The sequence below is a fragment of the Nyctibius grandis genome, chromosome 4 (genome assembly GCF_013368605.1).
Source record: "Nyctibius grandis isolate bNycGra1 chromosome 4, bNycGra1.pri, whole genome shotgun sequence".
Classification (NCBI taxonomy): domain Eukaryota; kingdom Metazoa; phylum Chordata; class Aves; order Nyctibiiformes; family Nyctibiidae; genus Nyctibius; species Nyctibius grandis.
Window position 1 is genome coordinate 55,669,090 of NC_090661.1, and position 19,294 is coordinate 55,688,383.

At 43.1% G+C, this 19,294-nt stretch overlaps 1 protein-coding gene across 1 annotated transcript in view; it reads right to left on the reverse strand.

Moving 5' to 3' along the window:
• Positions 1-7,121: 7,121 nt before the first annotated feature.
• LGMN (legumain) overlaps positions 7,122-19,294 on the reverse strand; it is a 32,345-nt gene continuing 20,172 nt past the window's right edge. The window contains exons 5-14 of the mRNA XM_068398279.1: positions 18,407-18,492; positions 15,649-15,724; positions 15,090-15,152; positions 14,122-14,188; positions 12,365-12,483; positions 11,590-11,679; positions 10,690-10,887; positions 9,845-10,015; positions 8,678-8,745; positions 7,122-7,896 (exon numbers count right to left, since the gene is read on the reverse strand). Of these exons, the coding sequence (XP_068254380.1) occupies positions 7,857-7,896; positions 8,678-8,745; positions 9,845-10,015; positions 10,690-10,887; positions 11,590-11,679; positions 12,365-12,483; positions 14,122-14,188; positions 15,090-15,152; positions 15,649-15,724; positions 18,407-18,492 (978 nt within the window). The 3' untranslated portion in view covers positions 7,122-7,856. The remainder of the gene's footprint in view (positions 7,897-8,677; positions 8,746-9,844; positions 10,016-10,689; positions 10,888-11,589; positions 11,680-12,364; positions 12,484-14,121; positions 14,189-15,089; positions 15,153-15,648; positions 15,725-18,406; positions 18,493-19,294) is intronic.

Below are 19,294 nucleotides of genomic sequence, written 5' to 3' on the forward strand. Positions count from 1 at the left end.
ATAGGGTTGCCGCCTGTAGCAGAACTCCATCTCTGTCTTCTGTCTACAACATGTCATTGCCTTTGAAATCCATGTAATTACAGACCATGCAAGATGATCCTGTACATTCAGTAAGAATACATTTTCTGCCATCTATTTGTCACTGAAATTAGGTAGCACAGGCATTTTGTTCAATGTATTTTTCTCAAAGATTGAAAGTCTTCACCATCAGTTTTACATGTACAGCAGTTTTAATCACATTGGTTGTATGATAGTGTCTGGTTAATTGTATATTTATTTCCATGTGTGATATGGTGCAATTATTTTATAACAAGCATTTGTAAAGAATTTAATAATTTGCCCAGTGTAGCAAACCAGATTAAAATTTGAAAGTCAAAAAGAGCTAGAATTAAATACCTATCCCTTTTTACCCAGATGTCATTTTCTCTACTGTTTTCGTATCTACAAGTCCCACCAGGTTATTACTTTAAGAAATTCAGGCTGTTGCAGACAGAACTTACTAATTCTCCGCTCTACCTGTGCTTTCAGTCATTCAGTCATTGCAGACTTAAAATTTCCCTGCAAACCTAAATTCCCACAGGATAAACTGAACCAATGCAAAAATGCATTTCATGAAATTTGAAAACAATTTTCCACGACTGGGTAATGGAAATGAGAGCCTTAATTGCGAGACAGATCCATGTCTTCTGGGTGCTTTCATTCAGGCAAGATTCCCACTACAAACGTAAGAGACTAGATTGTCTGCATGCAGGAGGCAAGCAACCTCCACTACAGTGACACAAACTTGGGATCAGGCCTAGCAAAGCTCTGATTAGAAAGACAGGGCGTTTTACTGTGGGTTTGGCTCAAAGCTGCTATTGTTTCCTCCTATTAACATTCAGAAAAGAATTAGGACACGTTGGGCCAAGTTGCCCAAGGTCTCTGCCTTACTCCTGAACCTCCAGAGGTAAAATGGTGTCACATGTAGCTGGTCACTCTCTCTGTCTCAGGGCCTTGAAATGTCCGCATCTATGTGCCCCAGCTGTAGCGTGCACTGGCCAAATCTGCATGCAGATAGCAAAACAGTGCTGTGCATCTGCTAGCTTGGGCTGCATGTGTGTCTTGTTGGGAAGGGACAACAACCAAGAATGAGGAACAGTGAATAACAGCAATCTTGGTTTGGAGGACATCATGTGCTTGCAGTGTGTGACACTGGCACTGAGCTGACTCCAAATTCATGGTTATTTCTGCTCATGTGCAGCTGTCAGCACCTCCGCCTTGCCTCTGGGCAGCACACCCGCAGGATGCCAGAGCTGAACCCCTCCCTGGCGCTGCCATGAGCCTCTTGCAGGACAGTGTGCTCCTGCTGGGAGCCCGGGCTGCTTTCAGAGTGGCACTACGGATGCCATGGCCAAGCCTGAGATACAGGTTTCCAGTACTGATCTGACTGAGGAGATGCTCCTCTCAGGGCCCTGAGGGCACTCATGGGCGTTGCTGCCTCCAGTGCCTCGCCAGGGCTACCCCACCCAGCCCATGGTCCAGGACCCTACTTCAGCCTCCCAGGGCAGTCAGCCCCTGCCCCAGTGATGCTGCAGCAGGGCTGGTCTCCAGCTCCCCACAGCTATGATGTCCCAGCCTGGCCGCAGCCTGTCCCCATCCCAAGGGAGGTGCCGAGGACTGGGGATACCTCTGGTGCTCCCAGCTCTCCCACTCCTGGCTCTAGCAGTGGGACGGGCCCCCAGGGAGTCCCCACGGCCCCGGGAGCTGCTGGCCTCGCTGCCCCAACAACAGCTTCCCCATGTCCATCCTGTGGGCTGCCGCAAGTACATCAGCTCTCACCCTTCTGCAGTGCTGGCCCGGACGTCGTGTGCCGATGGCTTGGTGTCAAGCCCTCACCGGGAGGCTGGGTACAGAGTCCTGTGGGTGCTCCAGCTGTGAGGCAGCATGTCCTCACCCTGCCTGGCTCCTTGGCCCACTGCCATCCCCCTGTGGTGGAAGCACTGCTAGTGAGTCCCTGACACACAGCACAGAGAGGCCGGTTGACCTGTTTCCACCATAGGTATCATCACTGATGTGGGCATCAGTGAGGGCTGACCTGCTCCGTGTTGGCAATAGTGAGGACAATCTTGACTGTTACCCTTGGGGCTGTGGCAGCAGGAGGGTCCAACCTCTGGACAGCATCACTTACGAACTTTCCTTTTTTCTCAAACCAACTCCCACACACTCTCTCCAAATTCTCCCTTTTGCACCCACTCTCCTGAAGGAGACACCCCACTACACACCTCTCACCTCCCTTCCCCACCCAAACCAGGGACCAGACTTAGCTCTCCAGCCTACCTCCCACTGGCCTCCTCACCCCGCCTTGGTAGGGCTCCAAGCCATGTACCCACCACCACCTGTGCACAGGTATCACACTGCATGGGATCAACGTATGGTGGAACTGGGGGTCCCCCAGCACCAGACCCAGAGATGTGTGGGGGGGGTCTGACCAGCATCTTAGTTCTGCCATGACTGCTCCAAGTTGTTTTAAGCCCCAGGAGCAAAGATGTATATGTCTGCCAAAGTCCTTGGCCTGATCACGTTATCTTTATACTGTAACATTCACAGTTAATGGGCCTGAAGTAATCTGATGGGGATGAGGCTAAAGTAGAAACATGGAAGGAAGGAAGGAAGCTAGGACTGATCTTCTGCTGGATACTTCCAGAGAGCAACCGGACTTTGCACCAGCCAGGGTCAAGCAACAGACTGGTGAAGCACTCCAGCACCTCGCAGCGTCCTGGGACACCTGAGTCAGCAGCTGGACCTCGGGGCGAAGGGGAACCGTGGATCAGTGAGGCCCGTGGAAACCGCAACAGTGTTAAATCACTGCGATCCAGATGGGCTCAGCCTAAAATTTACCAAAGCCCAGTCCCCAAGTCAGACCTGCAGATCACAGTTTTCAAAGTGTGAGGAGTGCTAGCTGAATTTCTGTGGGCTTTTACAAAGGCTCTCAAATTGCACATGCAACATTTTCCTCTGGCATAACAACTGCAAAGCTCTGATGTGATTTGCAAATGTTGCCATGCCTCTCCCAAACTTGGAGAGATTATTCACAGTGATGCGAGTTACTCTGCCTGGCTGCGAGGTGCCTGGAAGGAAATCCCTGTGCGTGCCTTGGTGCAGAGCAGGGCTTGCTCAGAGGCCATGGGGCACCTGGCCTCTTTGGTCACATTATATAAACCACCAGCAACAACTTTGTTAAACATACATCTCTGAGGGCCAGGGGTGACCCAGCTCCTCCAGGGCCTGACCACAGCTGTCCCTTCTCAGGGTACACAAGCTGGGAGATGACCCGAATGACGGGACCCTGGAGGACCCAGGTCAGACACGGCCGCTGCCTCTCCGGGCTCACAGCTCTGTGGTGGGACCCAGGCTCTGCCTGTGCCAGGGTCATGCAGAAACAGCCTGTCTGGAACAAACGTGCTGTTGTTTTGGTGACCCTGGCAAAGCTCCAAGTCCCCAGCATGGAGACTGCTGGAGTGCTTCGGCATGTCCCTCTGTCTGGAGCCCAGCGCCCGGGGTCCTGCGCTGCTTTGGGCTGGTATCTGACATTTCAGGTGGTAAGAAAAAAATGTCAAATGTGGGAATGAAATGGATGTTTTTAAATGCTTCATGGGATTTTATGCATTTGCTTTGCCACGGGATTTCCTCATGCTGCAGCCCAGGCGAGGAGGAAGCAGTCCAGTCCAGTGGTCTGTGGCCTCCCCTGGTTAGTCAAGATGGTAACACCGTGACTCATGCTCTGGCCTCACATGAGCCATCAGCAGACAAGAGTGTTTCAGGAGACTTTGACCAAGTAGGGTTGTGTAATCCAGCCAAGGCCTCCTCTAACACTCGTTTGCAGAGAAACATTGTGCAATGGTCACTCATTTACTCACAAGGAAAGGATCCCAGTGTGAGAGAGAGGAAGAAGGAGACCTGCTGAAGCTGCCACCTTCTGCAAATTAAAAACAAAAAGCCTGAGTGGCCACTTTGTGCACAGAGCTGGTTTAACGCCTCTTTGCACCCAGTGATAGAATCTGTCAATAATTCACTGAAATAATTACACCAGCAGTTCATGTATAACCTAAAATAAAAGCCATTGAAATCAAAGGCAGTTTTCCTGCTGAATTCAAGAGCTTTTGGGCCTCATCATGCATCAGTCACCAACTGTACTTCAAAACCCGGCACAAGACTGGCTTTTTTCCACAGGCTGGTGCAGTGATTCAGGCTGGCAGGGACCCCCGGAGGTGGCCAGCCCAAGTCCTGCTCAAGTGGGGCTGCCTCCCAAGGTTTCTCAGGTCCTCGTCCTTTCAGTGCTCCATGTCTCTGGGGCTGGAGATCATACAGCATTTCAACTCCTGGCACTGTGAAAAAGTTTCCTCCTACCCAGCTGGTGTGAAGACCCTGCCTGTCCCATCAGAGTCCCTCCTTGGATGGGTGTTGCTACTGTACGATGCTGTCTGGCTCTGCCCATGGTGCATGGGATTAGAAACTTGTAATACTGCTGTCGTCTCCTGCCTCTTTTGGGGTATCATGTCCCTAGGAAGGAAGCAGCCTCTGATTCAGAATCACCTGAGATCTTGGCACGAAATGCTGTTTAGTCAGGACTTTAAGGTTCCTTTCCCTCTGCTGCTCCTCCATCCCTGTTCTCACAGGGCAGAGGCTGAGCACAGGAACGAGAGGCCTTCAGCCTCCTGCCCTGAGATGGGCACAGCTGCTCAGCACTTACCTTGAGCCACCCTGGTGAGAGAAGATGCAACTTGGTTTGGACATAGCTAAAATACTACTTACTGGGGTTTCTAAAAAAGTGCAATATATCTCCAACTCCAGGTGAACTGCTTTCTGCTTTATTGCTAGTAGAGAAGGGAGGGCAGTTATACATGCTCTGAACAAAACTGTGTCCATGTACATTTGCATTATACAGAAATAGCACACAGTGTACTATGGCGGCGGCCAATTGTGCCTCCTGCACTCCAGGTCCTCTGAAAGGAAAGGTGATGAACTGCTGTGCACAGCAGGATGTTGGGTGGAAACACATGGCAGATTTGGCACAGAACGGCTGGGAAAAGGGCCTTGAACTCTGTTCCTAGCAACGAGGAGGAAGAGGACAGGAAGCCCTGGCTGGTACAGACGACAGTCTTCCCAGGGGTTATGGATATGTGCAACTATTCTACTCAGGGAAGGCTTTTGTAAATAACACAGCCTTAACTTTGCCCTCTTCTGCCTGGTGAGGACAATTTGCTGGGAACCTGACAGTTTTCCATGTTCTGCAGAAGTTATTCCTGCACCCAGCATTCCAGGATCAGCAGCCTGAGCAGCTGCAGGCCTGCAGGAAGAGCGAGGGTGTCTGCACTTGCGCAATACACTGCAAGATACTCTGACGTAAGACTGACCTTGCACAATCCTAAAATGATTTTCTCATCAGGTTCTATTACCATCCCAAAATAAACAGCCTACCACGCAGGCACTAAGCCTGTGTGGTGCTATTTGGAGACCTTAAAACAAATGTATTGATCAGTACAGGTGAAGGTTGTTGGTGTTTTCTTCCGTGGGGCTGTTTCCTGAGTGACTGCAAAGGAAATGGGTGTCTGGATACGAACTGGCGATTCAATAGCACATTAATGCTTTTTGCGGGGCACGGATAAGAACCTGCTGCACCTCAGAGGGTATTGTGGGTGCAGTGACATCTTCAGCAGATTGCCCCTCTCTTTCATTTCGGCACATCCCTGAGGCAAGGGGTAACATTGCCATGGGTAGCACTTAGGATGGTGAAGCTCTGGAAATCACTCTTGCAGGAAGAAAATGGGCAGAACAAAATACCACTCTTTCATGTTTCACCTTTGCATCCTCAGAGCTACAAGTCATCAGGAGGGCCAGGGCACTTGACGTCAGTGAGGTACAAGTGCCACCTGGGTGTCAGTAATGTGTGCAAATAAAAATGTGTGCTAGCAGCTGATTTTTCATCTGATAATTACTAGAGATTCTTGGCTGTAAAGTGATGTGAAGAACCTGGAGGGCTTTTTTTTTTTCCCCTCTGCATTCTAGATATGAAAATCCGAAAGACCAAAAGCCTCTTCTGAATACTTCAGAAGAAAATGGGTATTTCTAAAGGGTGAAGAAAATTGTTAAAACTATGACTGATGATGCCAAGTGCTTGAGAAGCTGGATTTCTAGGGCAGAGAACAACTCTAAAAGCAGAGATGTGTAAAACTTAGCAGATTTACTGTATCTATTCAAACAGGGCTTTGAAGGAGTCAACTGCCTACAAGCTGCCCTGTGTGGCCAACCCTTCCTCCTGCCATCAGGGGAACGAACACCTGCAACACATTCAGGCACTCAAGACTTTCATACTCTATTATTTTTAGATTTCTGCTAAAAAACCTCAGCTTTACAGCTGAAAAGAAACAAGAAGTAACTAAAAAGCAGCATGTATCTGAACTTTCAACTCCCAAGGTGCAAACTTTCATTTCTTAATTCAGTAAAGCCTAGTTACACATACTTTCATCTTTTCCCATCCATCTTGACACTAGCTGTGCGCTGGGATTACTCTCTCACTTACTCAGCAGAGAGCAGAAAGTGCTAATGCTCCTGGTTTTATCTGGCTCTTCTTCATATGAAAGTAGTTTCAGTGACACCCCCCACAATGCCTGTCCTCTGAGCAGAGCTACCCAGCACTCTCTCCATCCTGGGGATGTTAGTTTAGTGTTTGCCAAAGTTTGTTCTTTTCCCGTAGAGATAAGGTAATTTTGCATATTTTAACACACTTTGGAAAGAACCCTGAAGTATTTCTGTATCCAATCTCCATGTGTAAAAACATATAGACAACCTGAAACTATTCTGAATCACCTCATAACCTCTAATTTTCCCTCTTCTTGTCATTTACTGAGTGACCCCTAAGGAGTGGTGCCTTCAAATGTGATTTGGGGCTTTCGGTATTTTTTTTTGTTGTTGCTTTTGGGTTGGGGTTTTGGGGTTTGTTTTGGTTTTTGTTGGTTTGTGGGGTTTTTTTGAGATGACTTGTCTTATAAAAGGCTTACAGAGGATAGATAACCTTTTAATGCAGTATCATAAAATTAATTAGCTGTCATTCATTTTCAAGACACAAGATGTCTAACACTGTATTGCCCTGTAGGTTGATGAAACTGTCAACTTTATTTTTATTCACAGGGAATTCCTGTACTCCATGACTGCCCACAGGTTTATGTGTATATACATTTAATTATAGCATACTGGTGCTAAATTTACAGCATGAGATATTTGTTTTTCTTTGGGAAACAGTGCTTTCTACCCACAAAGACTTTTACTGTTCACAGTTCAACTGTGTTGTTCACATCTGATAGTTCTTGAATTCACTTCTTTAAACTGTTAAGGAGTTAAAGCTTAAAGAACAAGCTTTGGTTTCTTCTCTCTTTAACTAATCTGCAAATTAGTCACGGTAATGGAATTCATTAACTTTTTTTAAAAAGCTAATAGTTAGCAATAGTATAAAAAAAAATCCAGAATTAACGACTCGATGTTTAAATTTAGCATAGATTTAGCAATCACTGATAGGTGGCTTGTAGTGTTCATCCAGAGATTCTTAGAAGTATTGCGCTTTGAAACAAACCATCCACCTTGAAAGCTCCAGATGGGCTGCCAAAACACCTCTGCCAAACCAGCAGGCCGTCAGCAGGTGGGGATGCAGGGGAGAGCACTGGCAAGTTCTGTGTCGCTCATGGTCAGGAGCCTCAGCTCCCAGCACAGCTCCAGTACAGTGGTTCACTCTCTTCATGTTGCATGCATGTAAAGTCTGGATTATTACAGTTTTGAAAAGTTATCACTTGTAGTAAGGGTTATATTAAGGACTGCTGTTTCCATCAAAACCCAAGGCACACTTGATCCATGGCCAGGCATATTCTGCAACGGAGAACAATAATTAATGATGAGAAACTTCCCAGGTGCTCTGATCTCAAACTATTTCCCAAACTGACTGCAGCAGGATGCCACCAGGAGTGGGGCAGCAGTTCATCTTCTGGGCTGCATGTGTATGCTGCCTAAACTACCAGTCTACCCTCCCAATCCCTACCCCTCTGCTTTCCTCTCTCCCTTTTCTTCCTCTCACATGACTCACAAGCTAGGATCCCATCCTCTACCACAAACTCCCAAGAAAGAATTTCAACACCATGCTTCCCTTGCCCCTACCGCACCACCATAGGGGCCAACCTGGACCATTATTTCCCTGCTTTCCTATCACACTCTCCCAGATGAGAACCCTAGCACCATATCCCCTTTCCTCATCAGAACCCAGCAGTGCTGTGGTGTTCTGAGGGGGCAGAGGAGAAAATACAGCAGTTCCCAACCTTGCTTCAGTGTAAGATCATACAGGAGTTACAGGGCAACACCCTTGTCCTGTAAAATGCACCAGTCATGCTATTTTATGTTACACAGTGCAGTGGGATCCTCTGACTGGCTACAATTTCCCCTGAGGGTCTTCAACAAGGAAATTAAAGGGTTACTGGGGAACTGGATCATTATGAGTGGGAGGAACTAATAATGATATGTTTTCCAAAATTAGCATTCATAACTTTAGAGTCAGAACTTTACAGAGCAGAACAAGTGAGAAGCTTTGTAGTGTTAGGCTTCATCTGCCTATAAGCTTCTGCTTTTCTAGTCACAGCGTATCTGGGAACCTCATTACCTGTCAATGGGGTATCCTCCTTCACAAACATTGACCAAGGCATACAGCTGACTCAGTGCATACTCATACTGAAATAAACAAACATTGTTAATAACTTCGATGATAAAGAGCAGGTATTGTTTATCCAAACTAAACTGTGGAGGTAATTTAGAGATGCTATTAACATTCACAAGGTGTTTACTTACTGGTCTTGACAATCTAGTACTAGGTTAAATGGATCTTTCTTCTGTGTACTTTTCTCCTTGAACTTCATTAGGTAAATTCAGCTGTTGCTGCACATTGACCCCTTAAACAAGGCTCAATTATCTAACCAATTTCATTCAAAAAACCCACAAAAGCAAACAAAAAACCACTAAAGAGGAACTAGAAGTTTAAAAGAGCAATGTGGCCTCCTAATAGCCTGGTTGATTAGAAGCTCCAACTGAAGGACTGCATCTGCTTTTGATTTTTATACAGTACTTAAATCTTGTCTAACTGCCAGATAATCACATTGCTTTCTCCTAAAATCAATTAATTTGCTGTTGACTCATCCTACCAAACACCACTGCCTGCTTAGGTTATCTTGTCTGACATCAGGACTGGGTTTTTTGGAATAGGAACTGACCTCTCTTATTCTTGTCTAAACAGTGCTTAGCACAACAGGAGTTGGTCCTCAAATGGGATCCCAGGAAGAGTAGACAGCAATAAAACCCCTGAGCTAAAAAGTGGCTCTCAGGAATTCAACAAGACCATGGAAGTGGCAGCTAGGCTACTGCAAGGAACTATGCAACACACAATCATAATACAGAAATCTGAATGTACCAGGATTATGAATTCACAGTGCTGGTGCTGTGTTCTATTTTGCTAGTAGAGATACTTCAAGCAGAAATACAACATGACTTATTTAATAGTGGGATTTCTGGGGAGGGAGCTGATGAAGGGGCAGCACTAACTAGTAAAAGTTAGGGATTATTTCTGGTTTTGTTTTTAGTAATCTTCTTGCTTATCTACAGTTGTAGTGGAAGTGGTTTCCTGCTTCCAAAAACATTACTCACACCCTCCAAAACTAAGCTGTAGGACTGCCCCCAAGCTAGCTTTTTAATAAAAGCTGATTTTGCAGACCTGCTTATGACTACTGTGCTTGTTTTACCGGTACGTATATCAGGTTATGTCTAATGCTTGACTTACCAAGGCTAAGTGCCAGTTGAAGCAATGAGCTTTGAAGTGGTTCACCGCTGACTCGTAGCAGTTATAATTGCTGATGGTCAATCTGTCTGACAGAATCTGGTTGGCCTGTTCTTTTGATCTTGTTACTAAGGTGATGATCTTTCGCATGGATTCTTGGATAAATTCTTTCACCTGCACATATAACAACAAGAACTTAAAACATGCTTTTTCTAAACTTAATTTGAAGAGTTTGAATTAAATTTATCATAATTAAATCTCTTTCTTTAAATCTCCCTCAATTCTTGGGCTCTTTAAGGAACCCAGCTTTGCCATTTATTTTTAGCACAGTCTTTTGGACATGTCTCTTAACACACAAACGAAATCTAGGGAGACAGGAAGTCAGACTCCTGGCACCCAAAATCACTCACTGTCCTTCCAGCGTTCTGCCAGAAGAAAGACAACACCAATACTGGCTACTATTCTGTGGGAGCTATTAGATTTGGGAGACTTCAGCTCTACTGAGACACGAGTTTCTGTAATACCAAAGAATAACTCCTCCTAACAAGAATCTCTGTGGATGCAGATGAGGGATTTCCTGGCAACAAAAGCCGTGAGACTGACTTTTACATTTGCTTACATTTGCGAAGATAATCACTACTGAATGTGCCTTCTGGAACAGATCCCTGAATTTTAAAGGAAGAGTAAACCATCAGATAGAAGGTACCAGTCTGAAGAGTAATTTTGTTATAATTTGCAAAAAACTGGAAGCAATCCCATTGGCTTCAGGGGTGTTACTTCTGCCATTGCTTATCATGGAAATGAATCTGACCTCATGTGCAGTTCAAATTTTTCTTTTTTTTGCTTACCTCCAGGTATGCTTTCATCTCTGCAGCAATCTTCCTAATCTCATAAAGGTCATTGGTAGCCATCAGCTTTCGTTTCATGATTGCAAGAGGCACGTCAGGACTAGGCGTCAGGTCATAGTGCTCTACAGGTGGCAGAGAAATGGGGACAGCTTTCTTCCCCATGCCCTGAAACTGCATCACTTTCATGGAGGAGATGCTCTGAAGGTCAGAAAGTAAACAAATGGCAACTGTCAATCATTCCAGTAGGCAGTCTGTCTTTGCTTTGCCATGCAAAACTTCCTTTATTGGACAAAATACAGGAGATCATAGGGTTGTAAGTGTGTGTGTGCATGCACACGTTGGGTTTTTTAATACAAGGTCAGGGCTGCCAAAAATCAGGGAACTTTTATTTCCAAAACTCACTGTGCCAAAAAAGACCATCAGGTTAAGTAACCTGACTTCTTTTTTTTTTTTAAACAAATATTTAATGTGTGCTTCTATTAACACACTGAATAACAGGACTATTACAAATGACATATCACCTCTCAGCTCTTCCCATTCAAGGGATCAATGTACTTATTAACATTTCATTAACACTCATAATATGCCTGGAAGTGGCAAATACCTCTCTTATACTTGATTGAAGTGTTGAATTACTGGCAGAGCTTGGAGGACAACTCGTATCCTGACTCCTTGGATTAAAGCATAATACAAGGCTATATTTCCTTTAGCATCAGGATCATCATCTCTTAAATGCTAAGAGCTCTTCTGAGATGAACATTCTCTAAATCAACTCTGCCAGTTTACAGTGTTTGGTGTTTTTTTGGGTTTTTTTTGGTTTTTTTTTTGGTAAGGGATGAAAGTATAGGGCACAAAAGGTTTTAAGATATATCTGACCAGGAAACCCACTCAAATACGTACTCTGTTTCCATACTGCATCACATGGCTGGTGTTGGTGCGTTTCTTCACCAGCTGAAACTGCTTGTGGAGTGTTTCTTTTCTTAGATCCTCCTGCATGAAGAAACTTCCATGTGGTCACAGAGACTTAAATTCAGCTATTCTAAAAATGCAAGGAAACCTGGAAAGGGTCTTAGCTGCCAGCATGTAGAAAGAAGTATAGGGCAAGAGCTATACAACCTTTGAAAGACATAAAAGCAAAAACTGAAAAGAAGATTTGTCTGCATATTCTCAAATTGCTTTTAGTGATCTCCTAATCTCCCAGCAAATGGGCAAGAAGGGAGTGGGCAGCATACAAATCCCAGATTTCTTTCATTAACGCTGCTTTCCATGATGCTAACAAACGGGTTAACCACAGTTCATTAATTAAGGATCCCTGAAGCAGAGGTAAAACTTACTGAACTGCCCAATTTGTTTAACAAATTTGGAGATGTGGTCTTAGATTAGCAAATGAAGATTATGTGACTTTGTAACTAGAAGTTAGACGGTTTACAATTTTATAAATGACAGGAGAAGACAATGTTTCTGAAAATAAAAAAATTCAGAAATAAATTTAGTGGCCCAATCAAAGATTATATATGGTTCTGAGCACTAGATAAATACTTTTACCAATTCAATTTGTTGATTTCAGTCTCATATAAAAACAAAGATTTTCACAAATCCTGTAAAGGAGCTATTTTTAAAAAGCCTAGTGATTTTTCATGCATGGAAATACAGAAACCTCATCTAAATAACTTACCATATCTGAATCTTCCATCCAATTCACACTGTACCAGTCCCCAAGATAAGTCTGCCTTTCGTCATCATAGTAACATGCATATGATGACTCTCTGGGATTGGCAGCTGTTGTTGCATAAACTGTAAAACAAATAGAAAGTAATTTTTTTCTTTTTTTTTTTTTTTTGGCCCCACATGATTTAGTACTTCACTGCATGTGATATATATGCCCAAGTATTTTGGCTTTCAATCATTTACTTCTAAATAGCAGGAAGGAAAGCAGCCTGTTAATCATTCTGTTCATCCAGCCTCAGTGCTGTTGTAAGAGCTCCTTCCTTGCTGCCAAATGTGTGGTCTGGGGTGTTTAAAGAACATGCACTTCTGAGGGAAAAATCTACTATCCAAAGAACTGCCTGAGAACACTGTGCACTGACAACCATATATACGTTCATTTTCTTTAGTATAAAAATGAGGACTTTTTCCCAAACTTGGAGTAAATCATATAAATCATCTTTTCTTCCAGAAAATGCCACCTTCTAAGCAATATACTTTCTTGGGTAACACTCTACACTGAGACAACTCTACAACGCCTACCCCAAGCACAGTGTTCCCAGTAAGTCATCTCTAACACAACAGAAATACCGTAAACACGTCTTTACAGGTATTATTAAGCCAAAAGCTATTTTGGCTTTTTACCAAAGTCAACTCATAGCAGACTTGCATAACTGAAGGAAAGCCCACGTTTCAAAATCAAAAAGTGTTAGGTGTGCTTTTATAGAGCTATAGTGTATTTCTACTCAGAGTGTACCTCAAGTTCAAAAGCAAAAAAAAAAAAAAGTCTTAAACTTGTCTTTGTAGTAAAGTGCAAGTGCTGCTCTCAGCATCCTTTAAAATGCGTACTAAGTAGCCAGTTAAGCTTTGTAGTTCACCACTGAAGTAATACATAAACTGTCAATTTTCTGCCTTTGTAAGCCTGGCAGAGCTGGTGGTAAAACCAGAGTTCTCAGACTGGAAATTTCTAATAGAACAAACTTTGAAAAATGCTGATTCACTGAGCATTTATTTTGAACAATCATCAATACAAAACATTCTGTGTGTACTTTCTGTAAGTCCTTGAGAGGGCTGTAAGAAGTCTAGGTGGGTGACAGGCAGTGTACCCCAGGGCCAAAGACCCAGGAAGCCACGGAAACATGGTTGGTCTTCCCTGAAATCACAGCTTCAAAACTACAAAAAAGCCAGAGCACTCAGTCTCCCTGCCACGGAGCAGGAGTTTGAAAAGGTTGTGATTCCTCGTCCTAACCAAGGCTGAGCTCACAGCTCTGCAGCAGAGTTTAGAAACCCTGAAAAATCTGAGTTCCACTTCCTGGGTTATTGTGCAAATGATTGTAGCAAAATTGCCTGGCAATGATGGCTCCCAAGTGCCTTTGTTACTCAATGAAACCGATGGCAGAAACTTCACACCTGCTGGGAGCAGTGCTGAGGCTGAGAAATGTCAGTGTAATTTAACTGCTACCAGTTAAGGGCAACCACATAGTTCCTGAAAATAAATACTTTTTTATTTGCAAGAAATTGAAAGCCATGATAGTCTTTGTAAGATTGCATTAATTCTTTAAAAGGAACTTCCCATAAATGGAAAATATTACTTTCTCTAATTCTTGTGCTCCCCTGCTAAAACTGTACATAAAAGCGCCTTGAACCTATCCTTGATGCAGTATCTGTTTAGGTCCTGCCTGTGACAAGTTGTGATGTTCAAGTCCAGTAAGTGAACTGATTGCTCACCATTGATATTATCAGCCAAATGATTCATCATAGATCCAGACTCACATGCTTCAATGTAAAACACCATCTATAAAATAAATCAGAGACTTTAAGAAATTCCACACAGAAATGGAGAAAAGTCCTTCAGTGCTTTTCAGCTGTAGCTAGTTGGCCTGTAGTGCTATTCCTCAAACAAAAGCTATCCATCATGCTACAAAATAAAGCACAAAAGCAAATAGATCAATTTTTCATTTTTTGGAACTAAACTATGTGGAAAGGGAAAACATAATCACAAGGAAAATATGCTATTAATCTCTACAGAATCCACAGGGATCTACTGACTAATGTACAAAGCACAAATCAAATACACAGTCACTCTTTAGGCACAGCAATGTACGACTATTGAATGTAGTATTTCTGGAACCAGTGGCCATTTATGTGTTTTTAAATACAGCCAGCCATAGTAGACAGATTACCACAGAAAGCTGCTTAAAAAAGGCAAGCTACTAAAATATTCTAAGTATTAGTTTTTCTGGTTAAAACTACTTGTGATGAAATAAATGCACAGAATTTTCTGACAAGACAGTCTCTTAAACAGTATTAGTAACTGTAAGAGAAACATGAAGTATATACAAACTTCCTGTAGTAACAGTGCAGTCTGAAGTGAACAAAGCACAGGAAGAACAAGTCAGACACATATTATGAGGGTGTGGTAGTTACAGATGTTTCTCCACCGTTGGTCAGAATATATACCGTTATCAAAAGGCAGTACACTGCATCTCAACATTGACTCCAAATATACAGTAGACTAAAAATGGAAAGAGGAAATTTGGAGAGGTTCAATCCTTGTAAGTGCAAAATCCTAATCCAACTTTCATTGTACGGCAACAGCTTCCTCCTGCTTTAAATGACTCTCAAAACGAAGACAAATCTCTCTGCTCCATGCCAGCTGCTCCTTTAACCTCACAACTTCTGATATGCTTGTTTACCTTCCGGTATTTTTTGTGACGATACATATACCAAATAGTCCTATTCAAATCCTTCACGTGAAGCTGTAAAATAAGAAGGCTTGTATTAAAACCACTTATGTTCAATAGACACAGAATTCACTTAATAGGAATAAATACTAACTGTTGTGAATATGTTTACTGTATCCTATTAAACACATAGGATATGTTTATCCAGTGCTTTGCCCTTCTGAAATACAACATTCTAGTATTTACCACTCTAGAAAAGATGAGTAATGGTCCCAGATGACACATATAGTGCACCAGAAAGCCAAGTCATACCTGTGTGAAACAGTCCGCTTGGACCACCAAAGTCCAATGAAATATTAAATGACATAACTTAATTTCAATTTGAATGCTTCAGATTCAAAGTGGAACAAATCCAAACTGCGGTGATGAGGAGAATATTGCTTCTTTTCTGCCTCCCCTCTCAATACAGAAGTGCATCAAATATTTTTGTATTTTACATTTATTACTTGTTATTTTAGTATGTCACTAAAAGGATGTTTTTTAGAAACAAAGTAATCCCCAAAATGCTTACATCATCATCAGGAAAAGCCAGAAGTCCTGGAGCTCCATGGTCAGTGAAATAAACAAACACATGATCCTTGGGACCACTGTAATGAAAAAATTGCAAACAAATTCTTTCTAACCACTCCAACCTAATCTTCATTACAAGAACAACCGTCTGCTTCTCAATGCCAAGACATGTCAATATTTCAAAATAATACAGCTGAAGCACCTCCTCTTCTTGGTAATATTTGTTTCCTCCCAAAGCACACTACTTTGGGTGCTTATGAGAGGAGATGAGTGTTTGCAAAAGGAATGAAAACAGGGATATAGGCTAGTCTATCAAGCATGGGGAATACAGCAATTACACTTCATGTTTCGAACTGTAACCCGATTGCTGGTTAGGCAGGGGCTGGTACGTTGAGTGTGGCGGGAGCACAATTGTTTTTTACTGCCTGTCTGAAGAATCTGTTATACTGTGGGCATTTGTAGCAGTCTGGTAAAAAAGGAATGTTTCTATAACTAAGTTATACCGAGGCACCAATAACACAGGGGTAAACCATAAGAACTGCTTTGATAAGATCCTTAGGTATGTTTATGTACTGTTGGAACTAGATGATCTCTAAGGTCCCTTCCAACCTAAACCATTCTATGATTCTAGGATCTGTATGGCCACACTTAGCCAAATCAGCATCAGCCTCCATCTCCATGAAGAACTGATGCATTTACAAACTCACTTGTTAGGCTAGACTGGCACTTGCACGAAGTGGCTCTGCAGTTGGTTAAGCACTGCATGCTCACAGGCTTTGATTCCCTGACATCTGTGTAGTACACTGTTTGCCATAAATTTTTATTGCACTCTAAACCAAACAGATCATGTTTGGGTCATATTAAGGTCTTGCCCTAACAGCCAGATCTGCAAAGGGATTTTGCTTTTAAACTGTTTTAAACTGTATTCAGGGACAACTAAAGATAAAATAATGTGAACAAATTGGAAGGAGACCCCAAACCCTCTCTCTTCCTCTGTATCAGTGGTCCAGAAATCTGTATTTGCTCTTGCTCTTTCCTGACTGCAAAGCGGGACAACTGCAGCAGCTCCAGGTGACGTTGTCCAGCCTTCTGCCTGGCCAATAACCTGCTGGTTAGGGAACAACCTGGATGACAATCTAGAAGCCTTTTGGACAGAGGATAAGCGAGTTCTTGTCCCACCCAACAGCAGAAGTCGGACCACTTGGAAATTCACACAACAGAGCCTTACAAAAAAGGGTTGGGTGTTATTCTTCTGGCTCCCACTCTTGACCCTAAGTGCAAAAAATTCGACCAAGGTGAAATGTAAATAACTAAGACTTTTATATGTGGGTTCAAGCTGCCTCCCTGAGTAGCTAAGAGTCTTTGGCCTTCTGCATAGCCACTCCCTTATTTCACTTGTAACATCAAGCTTTCACAGGTGAGGTGTGCTCTGAAGTACATTTTTTTAAACAAAAAATGCTTTATAGTCACCTCTTGACTCATTCCAGCTACTAGAAGAGAACAATCTAATCACTGTGCAGCTATTTATTAACTTTCTGCCTACGTGCCTTGCATATATAATTTTCTATCTCAGCTTTTCAGGATGAAGTTTAAACAACTGAGAGCAATACCTTATTTGACTACTGTCCTGCTCCTTCATTTTTATTCTCCCCAATGCCAGGGCAGGATTCTTCTGTTCTGTTTCATTGCTTTGTCTCTAAAATTAAGCTTTCAGATGAAGATAGGCACTTACACAATTTTTCTTTAACTATTCTTCCAAATGATCAAATTTAAATTCTTAAAGGTTTTACAGGAAATACTGTACATAAAAAATATAACATGATATAACTCTTTACCAGCAGTAAATATAACACATTTAGTAAATAGGCATCATATTTTCATATCTCAAACTCTGTAGAAGCAAGATGGATAACTGCCACCAGGTATCTTTCCAAGAGGTCTTCTAATTAGGCCCTCAAATATATTGCTTTTATACTTCAATCATCTAAAATTATATAAGCCTTTATAAACTACACCCATTAATTATAGATCTTAGGTTCTATTTAGCCAGTCTACAATTTATTATTGTTCATATATCAGAACACCGCCAAACTTACAATCATTTGTGTAACTTAGTTTACAAATACCTTAATCAGCATAATACATCAATTACAAGGGTAATTGCTTATGCTACTTTTTGAATTGCAGAGATCTTTTTGCATTAAATACAAACTATACTTCCATTCCATTACATTCAAAGCCTCAATAACCTTACATTTGCCACAAAGACCAAGGCTGGGATTAGACATGCAATTCTTTCAGCTGATGAGCCATTTAAGCTATCTCTGTCCCTCTGCCACTGACTGCTAAAGCTCACCACTCCAGGTGACCAATACAACTGTCCGTGTACATTAAGCCAAGCCTAAGCAAACCCTTGCTAGAGGTCTCCAAACCCTACTAAAACTCTCTTTGAATAGCCACTCTTGCAAAAGACAATAGTCTAAATAACAAATAGCTTAATACAGTTGAGAGTATCCTCTAGAGTTTTTATACCTTAATCTATACTGGACTCCATACCAGACAAATATCAGCAGTTTCTTCTTGGTGCTGGATAGTTTAAGAAACCAGAACCATTGTATTTCTAAAGTGAATGACATGGAATTGCCATCAATAGTCTTGCTGGATTCTCAAGTTGCTCTAATTTACCCTCTTCTTTTGTTGAAATCAGTGCCAATGTACACCTACACATGCAATTACTTTCTAAATTAAACTTATCTTACCTTTTCAATACTTTTCCTGATCCCACCCCCTTCACTGCTTCTGCATCTCCTCTGAGAACAGCAAGGAAATTCTTTGGAGTAACATCCTAAGGATTTAAGAGGATTAAAGTTAAATTGGATCATAAAAACGACAACAAAATTTTCGTTTAGAAAGATGGCTTCTGAAAGTCAGAATCCATGTGTGGATGGCAAGTTTAGTTGGCCATCCTTTTCAATCTGTCATTATATCACGTATTAGCCACTGAGTCAGCAACAGCGGCAGCAGCGGCAGTGGTGGCAGCAGCAGCAGCGACTGAGTGAAAGAACAATGGTCTCCACCCGGCGGAAGAAGACCAAAATGGATGTGGGAACCCAGACAGAGCTCCCACGGAAGGAGGCGATGGTGCAGGTCGCAGGCTGCCGGGAATGCTACAGCGTCTCTGTGGTGACAGGGGGCTGCGTGAGCTGTGAGCAGGTAGATGATCTGCTCGGCCGAGCGGCACAGCTGCAAAGCCAGGTTGAAAGGCTTCAAGCCGAAGTAGAAAGGCTTAGGAGCATTCGGGAGGCTGAAATGGAGATAGACTGGTGGAGCCAGGCTCTGCCTTCCCTGCAACAAAAATGGGAGCACCTGCCGGAGAGCTCCCAGGATCGAGGGACCCCTGTACTCTGCCCCTCTCAGGTGGAAAACAATAACCTAGAGGAAAGGAGTGAGTGGAGGCAAGTCTATGGCCGTGGCAAAAGGCGAGTGCCCTCCTTGCCTACCTTGCCTCCACAGGTGCCTCTGAGAAATAGATATGAAGCCCTAGTGGAATACAGCCGGTCCAATGGGGATGTGGTGGAGAGACAACCTATATCAGAGGTCCCACCACAGTCAGAAAAACCTGACAGGCGTATAGCTACCTCCTCCAC